Source organism: Coregonus clupeaformis, unplaced genomic scaffold, assembly GCF_020615455.1.
Source record: "Coregonus clupeaformis isolate EN_2021a unplaced genomic scaffold, ASM2061545v1 scaf0257, whole genome shotgun sequence".
In the NCBI taxonomy this organism is placed as follows: Eukaryota; Metazoa; Chordata; class Actinopteri; order Salmoniformes; family Salmonidae; genus Coregonus; species Coregonus clupeaformis.
In genome coordinates, this window is record NW_025533712.1 from 384,868 (window position 1) to 398,886 (window position 14,019).

At 43.5% G+C, this 14,019-nt stretch overlaps 1 protein-coding gene across 1 annotated transcript; it reads left to right on the plus strand.

Annotated features, from left to right (window-relative positions):
• Positions 1-8,586: 8,586 nt before the first annotated feature.
• LOC121535910 (zinc finger protein 850-like) lies at positions 8,587-13,145 on the plus strand. The gene is made up of 3 exons (XM_041843129.2): positions 8,587-8,622; positions 8,857-8,984; positions 11,654-13,145. The coding sequence occupies exons 1-3, from the start codon at positions 8,610-8,612 to the stop codon at positions 12,599-12,601; spliced, it is 1,089 nt and encodes a 362-aa protein (XP_041699063.2). The 5' UTR covers positions 8,587-8,609; the 3' UTR covers positions 12,602-13,145.
• The last annotated feature ends 874 nt before the right edge of the window (positions 13,146-14,019 follow it).

Sequence of the window (14,019 nt, forward strand, 5' to 3'; positions counted from 1 at the left end):
TCCACACAGGGGTGAAACCCTTCGGCTGCCCCCAGTGTGAGAAGAGGTTCTCCCAGTCTGGTGACCTGAAGAGGCACCAGAGGGTCCACACAGGGGAGAAACCCTTCAGCTGCCCCCAGTGTGAGAAGAGGTTCTCCCTGGCTGGCAACCTGAAGATGCACCTGAAGGTCCACAAGGGAGAGAGACCGTTCGCTTGTACACACTGTGGGAAAAGGTTCTCAGAGAGGAGCTACCTCAGAATACACCAGCAGAAAAAACATTCTACTCTATAACATAGAAAACAACCGTTCCACTCGATAGCTTCTGACGTTTAGATCAAACCCTGCATAAAGAAAAATATAATTTTTTATTGTCAGCAAAAAAGATCCACAGATGCATTTGGAATAACGAGAGTCACAGATTTCAGTGTTGAATATTCCTGTGTAGAATATTGCATCCATTCATTGTGTGATATATAAGGCATATACACTGAGTGTACAAAACAGTAGGAACAACTTCCTAATATTGAGTTGCACCCCCTTTTGCCCTCAGAACAGCCTCAATTCGTCTTGCCCATTGACCCTCTGAATGGCACACATACACAATCCATGTCTCAATTGTCTCAAGGCTTAAAAATCCTTCTTTAACCTGTCTCCTCCCCTTCATCTACACTGATTGAAGTGGATTTAACAAGTGACATCAATAAAGGATCATAGCTTTCACCTGGAGTCACCTGGTCAGTCTGTCAAGGAAAGAGTGGGTATTCCTAATGTTTTTTACTCAGTGTATAAGCCTAAAAAGACTGTTACATATTGTGTTTGTACACTGCTATATGATGTTCACAAATGCCTGTTTCATTACTACCATTCAACTACTTAAGTTTTTACCCCAAGATACTTTTAATGAGAAAATTAATGGAGTTGATCAAGTTCCTATAGAGTTTTAGTTGAGACATTACATTTACATTTTATTCATTTAGCAGATGCTCTTATCCAGAACGACTTACAATTAGTGCATTCATCTTAAGATGGCTGGGTCAGAACCACATATCAAAGTTGTAGCAATTCAGGGCTTGACATTAAGGGGGAATTGCAGCCGTTGATTTGGCCTAGTTTTTTTGGCTCGCTCCTCAAGAAATGCTGTCGGACATGACAGAAGCCAAACGCGAGTTGGCTTGGGGGTGTGGTTTGATGTGGTTGTTTCTTTGGTGTGTCCTTGCCACCACCAAGACACACCCATCTGTCAGAACCTTGCCTGCAGCTATTTCCTCCTCTCAATCACAACAAACAAACCTCCTGCTTGTTGAGTTCAATAACTACAGGCAGATGTATGGTGAGATGCCGGAGGAAGCTTTGAATAGGTCAGTAGCCTACAGTGTAAAAACGACAAGAATGCGATTGCTAAATTTATGTAAGTATTCTAAACTAAATATTTTGTATAACTTTCAAATGTAGTAACAGGTCCATGTAGAATAAACAACCCTTTACATAATACCATAGAAGCAGTGTTCTGTTAATATAACAATGTGAACCTTTCATATTTTATTGTCATTCCCAGCCAATACAGATACTCTGTCTGGTGGTATTGGGGCTACCTTGGCAAACATGTCAGTGGTCATACCTTCCTGTGTGGTGTCCTGCATACAACAGGAGTTCCCTGATCCTGGTGCAGAATACACAGGGTTCCTCCCTCCCCATATTGACTGATACCATTTAATTCAATAAAAAAAGACAATACAAGTAAAAGTTGTCTAGTAACATCTTTATGCCGAGTGCCAGGTCTCTCTCCATTCAGTATCAAGCCTGTCTGTTGGTCAGGACTCCATCACATCATCTTGCAAGTCTCCAAGTGCTGGCTCCATAGCTGCATCTGTGAACACATACACAGTCACTGTTCTATTACCAATGGCAGTTAGGATAGGTGATATCTGACACACAAACATATACTATGTTGAAGTTTGAACAGGTCAGACTAAACCTACCTAATTCTGGTCTACCCATCGACAATCGTTGGTGAGCAAGCAAGAGGTGAGACTGGAGGTAAGGTCTTTGCCAGCGTAGATCAGCTCCTGGCCCCTCATCAAAGATATTGGTCGGTCACATACAAACACACACAGAGCACTGATTACATTATCAATGGTGGTTATGATTAGCATGGTGGAAGCAACCTGATCGCTGATTTCACCTTTCTATTTAACTTCAGATAACATATGTGAAATAGAATGGTAAACGCAGCGATCAGGCTGGTTCCACCAGGCCAGGTTATGATGGTGAATTGGGGAAAAAAATCTCTAAACTGTTTTGACCTTTGACCAGGTCAAATTTGACCAACCTGATTCAAGCGTCCTCCCTGTTCCATGTATAGGAATTATCACAGCGAGGACATGTCTGTGTGATGCTGAGGGTCCCCTTGCTGGTCTTCTCTATGTTGCATGTTCGGCTGCAAACTGGACATTTCTCGAACTGCAGCAGGCAATCCTTATAAACAATGGACTTCCTCATCTTATGAGGTGGTGTTGAATGGGAGGGTCTGTGACAGGGTGATACAATAGACAGAATTGCATTTTGTTATAAAGAAAGGAGAAAGCTTTTGATAATGCACTTCACAACCAAAATTATCTACTACTTGTATCTGCTTGACTGGGTAATTAACCTACTAGTTTATCAAACTTGGTATTTTTTTTGGACAACTTTTCACATAACACTCATTACCATTGTTGATGAAGCCGTCTGTGTCACCAGGGTAGTAACTCGGGTCAAGCTAATCGTCACTAGTTACCACAGCCACAAAGTCAGAAACCCCGCCTATTTCTACAATTTAATGTTTCCGACTCATATCGATACCACATAGGCCGTTTTCAATGGGATTAGTTTCTTTTTAGGGGCAGTTGCTCTTTAACGCTTGTCTTCGTCTGGGACAAGTAAAATAAATAGTCGGACAAGAAGAATATAGATTTAAGTTCTCCAAATGGACAAGTACTGACTGTACGGACTGGAACGAACTGCAAAAATCTCTGAAGCTGGAGACTCTTATCTCCCTCACTAACTTTAAGCATCAGTTGTCAGAGCACCTTACCGATCACTGCACCTGTACACAGCCCATCTGAAATTAGCCCACCCAACTACCTCATCCCTATATTGTTATTTATTTTGCTCATTTGCACCCCAGTATCTCTATTTGCAAATCATCTCTTGCACATCTATCATTCCAGTGTTAATACTAATTGTAATTATTTTGCACTATAGCCTATTTATTGCCTTACCTCCATAACTTGCTACATTTGCACACACTGTATATATATTTTCTGTTGTATTTTTGACTTTATGTTTTGTTTACCCCATATGTAACACTGTGTTGTTGTTTTTATCGCACTGCTTTGCTTTATCTTGGCCAGGTCGCAGTTGTAAATGAGAACTTGTTCTCAACTGGCTTACCTGGTTAAATAAAGGTTAAATAAATAAAAAATAAAAAAGTTTAAAAAATCACACACATCACAATATCAAACAACTACTCCGATCAGAATTGGATCAGAGCTGAATGTCTTGAGCCAATAAGTATTTAACTCCAAGCCTAAATAGGAGTAAAAATGTTGCTAAAGTCACATAAGTTGCATGTGCAATAATAGAGTTCAACATGATTTTGAAATGATACCTCATCTCTGTACCCCACACATACAATCATTAGTAAGGTCCCTCAGTTGAGCAGTGAATTTCAAACACTGATTCAACCACAAAGACCAGGGAGGTTTTCCAATGCCTCGCAAAGAAGGGCTCCTATTGGTAGATGGGTAAAAAAATAAAAAATAAAGCAGACATTGAATATCCCTTTGAGCATGGTGAAGTTATTAATTACACTTTCGATGGTGTATCAATACACCCAGTCACTACAAAGATACAGGCGTCCTTCCTAACTCAGTTGCCGGAGTGGAAGGAAACCGCTCAGGGATTTCACCATGAGGCCACTGGTGACTTTAAAACAGTTACAGAGTTTAATGGCTGTGATAGGAGAAAACTGAGGATGGATTAACAACATTGTAGTTACTCCACAATACTAACCTAATTGACAGAGTGAAAAGAAGGAAGCCTGTACAGAATAAAAATATTCCAAATCATGCATCCTGTTTGCAACAAGGCAAAGCAATTAACTTTTTTGTCCTGAATACAGTGTTATGTTTGAGGCAAATCCAATACAACACATTACTGAGTACCACTCTCCATATTTTCAAGCATAGTGGTGGCTGCATCATGTTATGTGAATGCTTGTAATCATTAAGGATTAGGGAGTTTTTCAGGATAAAAAATTAACGGAATGGAGCTAAGCACAGACAAAATCCTAGAGGAAAACTTGGTTCAGTCTGCTTTCCACCAGCCACTGGGAGATGAATTCACCTTTCAGCAGGACAATAACCTAAAACACAAGGCCAAATCTACACTGGAGTTGCTTACCAAGAAGACAGTGAATGTTCCTCTGTGGCCGAGTTACTGTAGTTTTGACTTAACTCTATTTGAAAATCTATGGCAAGACCTGAAAATGGTTGTCTAGCAAAGATTAACAACCGATTTGACAGAGCTTAAAGAACTTTGAAAAGAATAATGGGCAAGTGTTGCAAAATTCCGGTGTGGAAAGCTCTTAGAGACTTACCCAGAAAGACTCAGCTGTAGTCGCTGCCAAAGGTGATTCTAACATGTATTGACTCGGGTGTGAATACTTCTGTAAATGAGATATTTTTGTATTTCATTTTCAATACATTTTGCAAAAATGTCTAAGAACATGTTTTCACTTTGTCATAATGGCATATGGTGTGTAGATGTGTGAGACAAAATCTATTGAATCCATTTTGAATTCAGGCTGTAACACAACAAAATGTGGAATAAGTCAAGGGGTATGAATACTTTCTGAAGGCATTGTATCTCTTGATCTGTTTGACATGGTTAGTGATACACCCAGCAGTCATACGAGACAGAACTTACCAAGAAGTCACCAAGCTCTCTCTCTCGCAAGCCTGATTGATCTCTCTCGCAAGACTGATTGACGAGGTCGTGTGGAGGGCTCAGTCCTTTTTCTTTCACTTTCTTTTTTATTTCTATTTTAACGGTGGAGGACTAAAACAATGTGGATCTGGGCCGTGGGATTCATTTAAGATATTCTTTGAAGAGGCAGGGTTTTAGACGTTTTTGAAAGATGAGCATGGACTCTGCTGTCCTAGCTTCAGGGGGAAGCTGGTTCCACCAATGGGGTGCCAGGACAGAGAAGAGTTTTGACTGGGCTGAGTGGGAGCTGACCCCCCGTAGGGGTGGGACGGCCAAGAGACCAGAGGTGGCGGAGTACTCGATTTGGGGTGTAGGGTTTGAGCATAGCCTGAAGGTAGGGAGGGGCAGTTCCCCTTGCTGCTCTGTAGGCAAGTACCATGGTCTTGTAGTGGATGCGAGCTTCGACTGGAAGCCAGTGGAGTGTGCAGAGGAGCGGGGTGACATGGGAGAACTTGGGAAGTTTGAACACCAGGCGGGCTGCGGCGTTCTAGATTAGTTGCAGGGTTTTAATGGCACAAGCAGGGAGCCCAGCCAACAGAGAGTTGCAGTCGTGTAAACGTGAGATTACAACAGCCTGGATTAGGACCTGCGCAGTTTCCTGTGTAAGGACGGGTCATACTCTACAGATGTTGTAGAACATGAACCTGCAGGAGCGAGTTATTGCTTTGATATTCTTTGCACTCTGAGAGGGGGACACCGTGGAGTTGTCAACCGTGATGGAGAGGTCTTGGAGCGGTCAGGCCTTCCCCGGGAGGATTAGCAGCTCGTCTTGTCGAGGTTGAGCTTGAGGTGGTGGGCCGACATCCAAGCTGAGATGTCTGCCAGGCACGCAGAGATACATATGTACAGTGAGGGAAAAAAGTATTTGATCCCCTGCTGATTTTGTACGTTTGCCCACTGACAAAGAAATGATCAGTCTATAATTTTAATGGTAGGTTTATTTGAACAGTGAGAGACAGAATAACAACAACAAAATCCAGAAAAACGCATGTTAAAAATGTTATTAATTGATTTGCATTTTAATGAGGGAAATAAGTATTTGACCCCCTCTCAATCAGAAAGATTTCTGGCTCCCAGGTGTCTTTTATACAGGTAACGAGCTGAGATTAGCAGCACACTCTTAAAGGGAGTGCTCCTAATCTCAGTTTGTTACCTGTATAAAAGACACCTGTCCACAGAAGCAATCAATCAATCAGATTCCAAACTCTCCACCATGGCCAAGACCAAAGAGCTCTCCAAGGATGTCAGGGACAAGATTGTAGACCTACACAAGGCTGGAATGGGCTACAAGACCATCGCCAAGCAGCTTGGTGAGAAGGTGACAACAGTTGGTGCGATTATTCGCAAATGGAAGAAACACAAAATAACTGTCAATCTCCCTCGGCCTGGGGCTCCATGCAAGATCTCACCTCGTGGAGTTGCAACGATCATGAGAACGGTGAGGAATCAGCCCAGAACTACACGGGAGGATCTTGTCAATGATCTCAAGGCAGCTGGGACCATAGTCACCAAGAAAACAATTGGTAACACACTACGCCGTGAAGGACTGAAATCCAGCGCCCGCAAGGTCCCCCTGCTCAAGAAAGCACATATACAGGCCAGTCTGAAGTTTGCCAATGAACATCTGAATGATTCAGAGGAGAACTGGGTGAAAGTGTTGTGGTCAGATGAGACCAAAATCGAGCTCTTTGGCATCAACTCAACTCGCCGTATTTGGAGGAGGAGGAATGCTGCCTATGACCCCAAGAACACCATCCCCACTGTCAAACATGGAGGTGGAAACATTATGCTTTGGGGGTGTTTTTCTGCTAAGGGGACAGGACAACTTCACCGCATCAAAGGGACGATGGACGGGGCCATGTACCGTCAAATCATGGGTGAGAACCTCCTTCCCTCAGCCAGGGCATTGAAAATGAGTCGTGGATGGGTATTCCAGCATGACAGTGACCCAAAACACACAGCCAAGGCAACAAAGGAGTGGCTCAAGAAGAAGCACATTAAGGTCCTGGAGTGGCCTAGCCAGTCTCCAGACCTTAATCCCATAGAAAATCTGTGGAGGGAGCTGAAGATTCGAGTTGCCATACGTCATCCTCGAAACCTTAATGACTTGGAGAAGATCTGCAAAGAGGAGTGGAACAAAATCCCTCCTGAGATGTGTGCAAACCTGGTGGCCAACTACAAGAAACATCTGACCTCTGCGATTGCCAACAAGGGTTTTGCCACCAAGTACTAAGTTATGTTTTGCAGAGGGGTCAAATACTTATTTCCCTCTTTAAAATGCAAATCAATTTATAACATTTTTGACATGCGTTTTTCTGGATTTTTTTGTTGTTATTCTGTCTCTCACTGTTCAAATAAACCTACCATTAAAATTATAGACTGATCATGTCTTTGTCAGTGGGAAAACGTACAAAATCAGCAGGGGATCAAATACTTTTTTCCCTCACTGTATGTGTGGTTTTCATATGGTGTATTTAACACTTGTTTATGTTTAATAAACACAAATTTGGACTTTTCATTCTAAGACTTTCATTGACTCTTTAGTATACACCACATCTGATCTCACCCTATTCTGCATACACCAGACAGCACTTTATAACCAATATACACTTACTAAATATACCTACACATACCCAAACACTAACAAACACCTACTGTACACGTCACAATAGTCAGGTTTGTCTGATGATGTCTTTTGACGTATCATAGCTGACTTATTTTTACCCACAACATCATATTTATGTCCACCATGATGGGTTTAACAACAATGAAGTCATTCTGTAACTACAGTATAGGACTCAAATGTAGTGGGGATGGGTAAACACTCCATGTTGAAAGTGTGTTTAGTATCTGTGTGTGTACGTACCTGAGGGAATGTATGTCTGTGTAATCTGTATCACCTCTCTCTTCCAGGAGGAGGAGGGTCCAGAGGTGCTGCTGGTAAAGGAGGAGGGGTGTGAGGAGGGTCTGGGGAACCCTGAGGGGACCATAGTTGTGGAGGACAACCAGACTACACCTCCTCCTGAACCCACAGAGGAACCAGCTGAGCAGCACAGGACCACACACAGTCTCACTGAGGTGAGCCCACTGTAAACTACTGTCTGAATGGTATTAGGTCAGGGCCCGTATCCACAAAGCCTCTCAGAGTAGGAGTGCTGATCTAGGATCAGTTTTGCCTTTTAGATCATAATGAATAAGACTATATAGACAGGTGGGGATCTGATCCTTGACCAGCACTCTTACTATGAGGCGCTTTGTGGATACGGCCCCAGGTCTTGATTCATTTTGTCTTAAGTGTGGGACCATGCCTTTGAATGCTCAAACCATTAAAAAATGTCAAGTAATCAAATTAATTAGCACGTTTGCATAGTATCAAATCACCTAACATATTTGCATAGCACTCATAGCAATCCCTCATTGCCCAATCAGAAGATGCTCCATAGCAGGGTGCTCATATCAGATTTCTTGATCCAACATCCTCTCACTCTGTATCTCTTACAGCCAGTAGACATGGAGGATGGGAAGCCTGATCTGCTGCTGGTCAAAGAGGAGACAATAGAAGATGGACCAGAGAGCATTGACCTGCTGAGTGGACTAAAGATGGGGGAGCAAGGTAAGGGAGAAATACATATAGCCTACATACAGTAATAGATCTTCAATGGGAATAGTGATGCACCTGGCTATTGTTTTTTCTTCATTCATAAAATGAAATCAATACAACATGTGTTTACATACTAAAACACACATTATAATGTATGAACTTGACCAGGTAATTGACAAAAAAAAACTCAATTTATGTAGAGTTATCTGCCATGTTTTTAGTCTATTTTCTAACCTCTTCCTCTAGGTGGTTGGCTGGAGGCTAACAGAGGAGACTGGGCAGCCATCTTGGATCCCCAGACCCAGACTGGTGCAGCCAAGGGCCCAGGGGAAATCATCACTGAGCAGGCCAGGACCAGAGGTGACATAGTGGAGGTCAGTGGATGGGACAGCATCTTCAACTCTGGGCTGGGGAACAACACTGTTAACCACAACCAGAAACAGACAGTCGAACACAAAACACCAACCGAATTTAGTCTCCATGACAACAGACTGGCTGAGACCAAAGCGAGGCATAGATTTGGTCTGCGGGGACAGGGCGGTGTCGGTATGTGGCGGGAGAGAACAGACACAGACTCGGCTAGCGATTCTCCGTCCTTCTCCTATAGTTGTGATTTATGGCGCCTCAGGTTAACCCCCGAACAGGTGCTGCCTTCAGCCTGCCTTCTATAGGATCTATCACCTGGAACATGAACCCTGCGACAACACAGACGCTCCCTGGTTAGGCTGCCAACTGTACCAGGCCAGTTTTTCACACTCGCCCAACCTGAAGAGGCACCTGGGAGTCCACACAGGAGAAACCCTTAGGCTGCCCCAGTGTGAGGAAAGGTTTTCCCATCAGCTGAAGATGTACCTGAAGAGAGGCTGTTCGCTTGTGGGCGGGAAGAGGTTCTCAAAGGAGCTACACAATATATACAAAAGTATGTGGACATCCCATCAAATGAGTGGTTTCTATTTCAGCCACACCCGTTGCTGACAGGTGTATAAAATCGAGCACACAGCCATGCAATCTCCATAGACAAACATTGGCAGTAGAATGGCCTTACTGAAGAGCTCAGTGACTTTCAACGTGGCGCCGTCATAGGATTTCCAACAAGTCAGTTCGTCAAATTTCTGCCCTGCTAGAGCTGCCCCGGTCAACTGTAACTGCTGTTATTGTGATGTGGAAACATCTAGGAGCAACAACTGCTCAGCCGCGAAGTGGTAGGCCACACAAGCTCACAGAACGTGGCCGCTGAGTGCTGAAGCGCGTAGCGCGTAAAAATCGTCTGTCCTCAGTTGCAACACTCACTACCGAGTTCCAAAACTACCTCTGGAAGCAACGTCAGCAAAATAACTGTTCCATCGAGAGCTTCATGAAATGGGTTTCCATGGCCGAGCAGCCGCACACAAGCCTAAGTTAACCATGCGCAATGCCAAGTGTCGGCTGGAGTCGTGTAAAGCTCGCCGCCATTGGACTATGGAGCAGTGGAAACGCGTTCTCTGGAGTGATGAATCACACTTTACCATCTGGCAGTCAAACTGACAAATCTGGGTTTGGCAGATGCCAGGAGAACGCTACTTTCCCCAATGCATAGTGCCAACTGTAAAGTTTGGTGAGGGAAGAAAAATGGTCTGGGGCTGTTTTTCATGGTTCGGGCTAGGCTCCTTAGTTCCAGTGAAGGAAAATCTTAACGCTACAGCATACAATTACATTCTAGACATTGTGGCAACAGTTTGGGGCCCTTTCCTGTTTCAGCATGACATTACCCCCGTGCACAAAGCGAGGTCCATACAGAAATGGTTTGTCGAGATCAGTGTGGAAGAATTTGACTGGCCTGCACAGAGCCCTGACCTCAACCCCATCTAACATCTTTGGGATGAATTGGAACGCCGACTGTGAGCCAGGCCTACTCGCCCAACATTAGTGCCCGACCTCACTAATGCTCTTGTGGCTGAATAGTCCCGTGTAGCTCAGTTGGTAGAGCATGGCGCTTGCAACGCCAGGGTTGTGGGTTCGTTTCCCACGGGGGACCAGTATGAAAAAATGTATGCACTCACTAACTGTAAGTCGCTCTGGATAAGAGCGTCTGCTAAATGACTAAAATGTAAATGTAAATGTATGAATGGAAGCAAGTCCCTGCAGCAATGTTCCAACATCTAGTGGAAAGCCTTCCCAGAAGAGTGGAGGCTGTTTTAGCAACAAAGGGGGGACAAACTCCATATTAATGCCCATGATTTTGGAATGAGATGTTCGATGAGCAGGTGTCCACGTACTTTTTGTAATGTAGTGTACCTCAGGATACACCAGCAGAAAATGCACACGGCCCATGTATAGAGTAGTGTGATATGTATTGTAGTACTAGTTAGTTTGTAGTTAATTCTGTTGGTTTTTGATGTATAGGAAACTAGATGAGGTGAATTGAGGAAAGAATAAATGATGAGGCAGAGTAGATGATATGGTGATGGTTGGTGTGATGGTGTCTGTAAAAATGCTTCACTGATGAAAAGTGACAACTTTGTCCTGTTTGATACTGGTGTTTTATAGTGAGATAAGGATAGTGCCTCAATTAATGTTTACTTGACATAAAGTAGTGAAGATGTGTGTAATGTAATGTTGAACCTTTTCCAAAGTATTCTAAAATTCATTTTATCAAAATGTGGGTACCAAGTTTACAGAAAAGGTAAGGTGTTACCATAGTAAGAAAAGTTATTCTACTTGTCAAATGTATTGTTTTGTGCAATAAAAACTCTACTTCACTTTATGTGCGTTTATGAACATTTTGTTGAAATTAAATACAAAATTGACTCTGTGCTGACTGACTTGGTTATTTTTGTATCATTGCAGGGACGAACCAAAACATTATACTTAATTCTTGAATCAACGCATATAGACTTTATAATGAACTCCAATGGCTCCATATTGTTAGGTACTTGAATCAGTGTTAGAGACGGACTTGACTGTGGTTAACGTTTGATCATTATCATGTCATGTTTCTGTGTGTACAGCAAATAGTTTATTTTATAAACCTTTATATGCTCTTCTGTACAATTTGTGTTTACAGTCTGCAGTCCATGAGGACCTGCTGATATCTGGTGTTGCTGGCAGGATAGACTGGCCCTCTGAGGTGGCTGGTCACAAGCCCTGGCTCCTGATCAGGACCCTGAACCAGGAGCCGACGCTCTTCCTTCCCGAGTCGGAACCGGGACCGAACCGCGAGGGACCGAGACTCCACCAACACACAGAACACAACCAGTGGACAGGTAGACTGAACAACCTCAGTCCTAGTGGTCATCAGAAAGACAGAGGTTCCAGTCAGGGATCCAGTCTGCAGCCCAGACCCTTCTCTTCACAGTCTCAGTGCAGGGATGAAGCAGGACCTGGGGCTGATAGAGATAGACCCTCCTGTTCCTATGATACAAACACCACAGTATCCATAAAGAACGGAGCAGGTCATCCTGGGCTTCAGCTTTCACAGAGAGTGGTGGGAGACCCCCCTGGTGGTAGTCTAGCAGCAAGTATGTCTTCTCCTTCAGGGTCTTGTCTAATGCCTAGTGACTGGGTTCATAGAAGTCCTGGGTCTGGACCTGGGTCTAGCCTTCCTCAGCTACCTCATAGTTACCCCACCAATACAGACAGGGTCAGGATGGGCGTTCACCACCAGAGGTACCTAGCCTATAACACAGCACACAATCCCAACAACACCCAAACAATGGCTAGAGGTCAAGGAGGGAGCTCAAAGACTAACCACCTGAGGGTGGTGGCTCCTGCTTCTACCTCCACTGGTGTCATTGGGTCACAACATGGGAGACCGAGCGTTAGCACGGACGCAGACAAGCCATACGCCTGCCCCACGTGTGGGAAGCGCTTTGCTAAGGCGACCTATATGAAGAAGCACCAGACCATTCACATCAAGGAGAGGCCCTTCAAGTGTAAACTGTGTTACAAGAGCTTCTCATTCCTGAGTTACCTTATCAGACATAGGAGTGTCCACAACAAGGATAAATCGTAGCAGTGTGGCTTGAGATGTACACAGGGGATATCTAGAAACTATTATTTAGCTATAATATTATAGTTATCATGTGAAATAACCTGGAGTTTTGGGGGGGAGGATTACTAAGTCCCTCAGTTGAGCATCTGTGCACGCTCACATTCTCACATGATACAGACTTGTTGTTTGGTGTGCTGGCATAGCCAAAACACTGTCACTATATTTCCCCTCTGAATTAGGTTTTGCCTATGGTCTATTCATAACAAATATTACCCTGGTCTTGTGACTGGGGTGAAATATTAATGATCAAACGAATGTGCACCTGTACTTCATATTCCTGACTGACTGGTCTCTACAAACTGGGGAGTGTATGTCCTTTTAACTTCTGTTTAGGAGGGTAATTAACCACATACCTCTCATTAACCCTTTGTTAACTTGTCATTTGAAATGGGCTTGTGTAAATACCTGTTTTTAGAGACAGTAAACCTAGGCTAGAACAATGACTGTTTTAATATTTACCTTACTGAGGTGATGGAATAAAGCCATTCTATTATTTTCTACTCTATTCTTGCTAACACACTGTTCTTTCTAAACAAATCTGCTCTGCGCTTGAAAGATACTGTAGTTATAATATTTTTTATTAGGATCCCCATTAGCCGACACCAATGGCGAATGCTAGTCTTACTGGGGTCTGACATTACAGACGAGACTATTTACATACATTTAAAAACATTAACATGTAGTGTGTGTTCATCTATCAGTTACACACACAGCAGTACATCCACACAACAAGTAGGTCACATGGGGGAGAGGCGTTGTGCCATGAGGTGTTGCTTTATTTGTTTTTTGAAAACCATGTTTGCTGTTCACTTGTGCTATATGAGATTGAAGGGAGTTCCATGCAATCATGACTCTGTATAATACTGTACGTTTCATTTTACATTAAATTTTAGTCATTTAGCAGACACTCTTATCCAGAGCGACTTACAGGAGCAATTAGGGTTAAGTGCCTTGCTCAAGGGCACATCGGCAGATTTTTCACCTAGTCGGCTCGGGGATTAGAACCAGCGACCTTTCGATTACTGGCACAACGCTCTTAACCACTAAACTACCTGCCGTTTCCTTGAATTTATTCTGGATCTGGGGACTGTGAAAAAAAAAACTGCTGGTATGTCTGGTGGGGTAAGTGTGTGTCAGTGCTGTGTGTAAATTAGCTTTGCAAACTGGGAGCAACATTATATCCTTCGCGTCCGACTCTTTATAGAAAAAATCTTCGTCCAGTTCGAGGAGAGTAATCGCTGTTCTGATATCCAGAAGCTCTTTTCGGTCATACGCACAAAACTGAGTGCCCAGTGACCGAAAAGAGCTTCTGGATATCAGAACAGCGATTACTCTCCTCGAACTGGACGAATATTTTTTCTATAAAGAGTCGGTAGCAT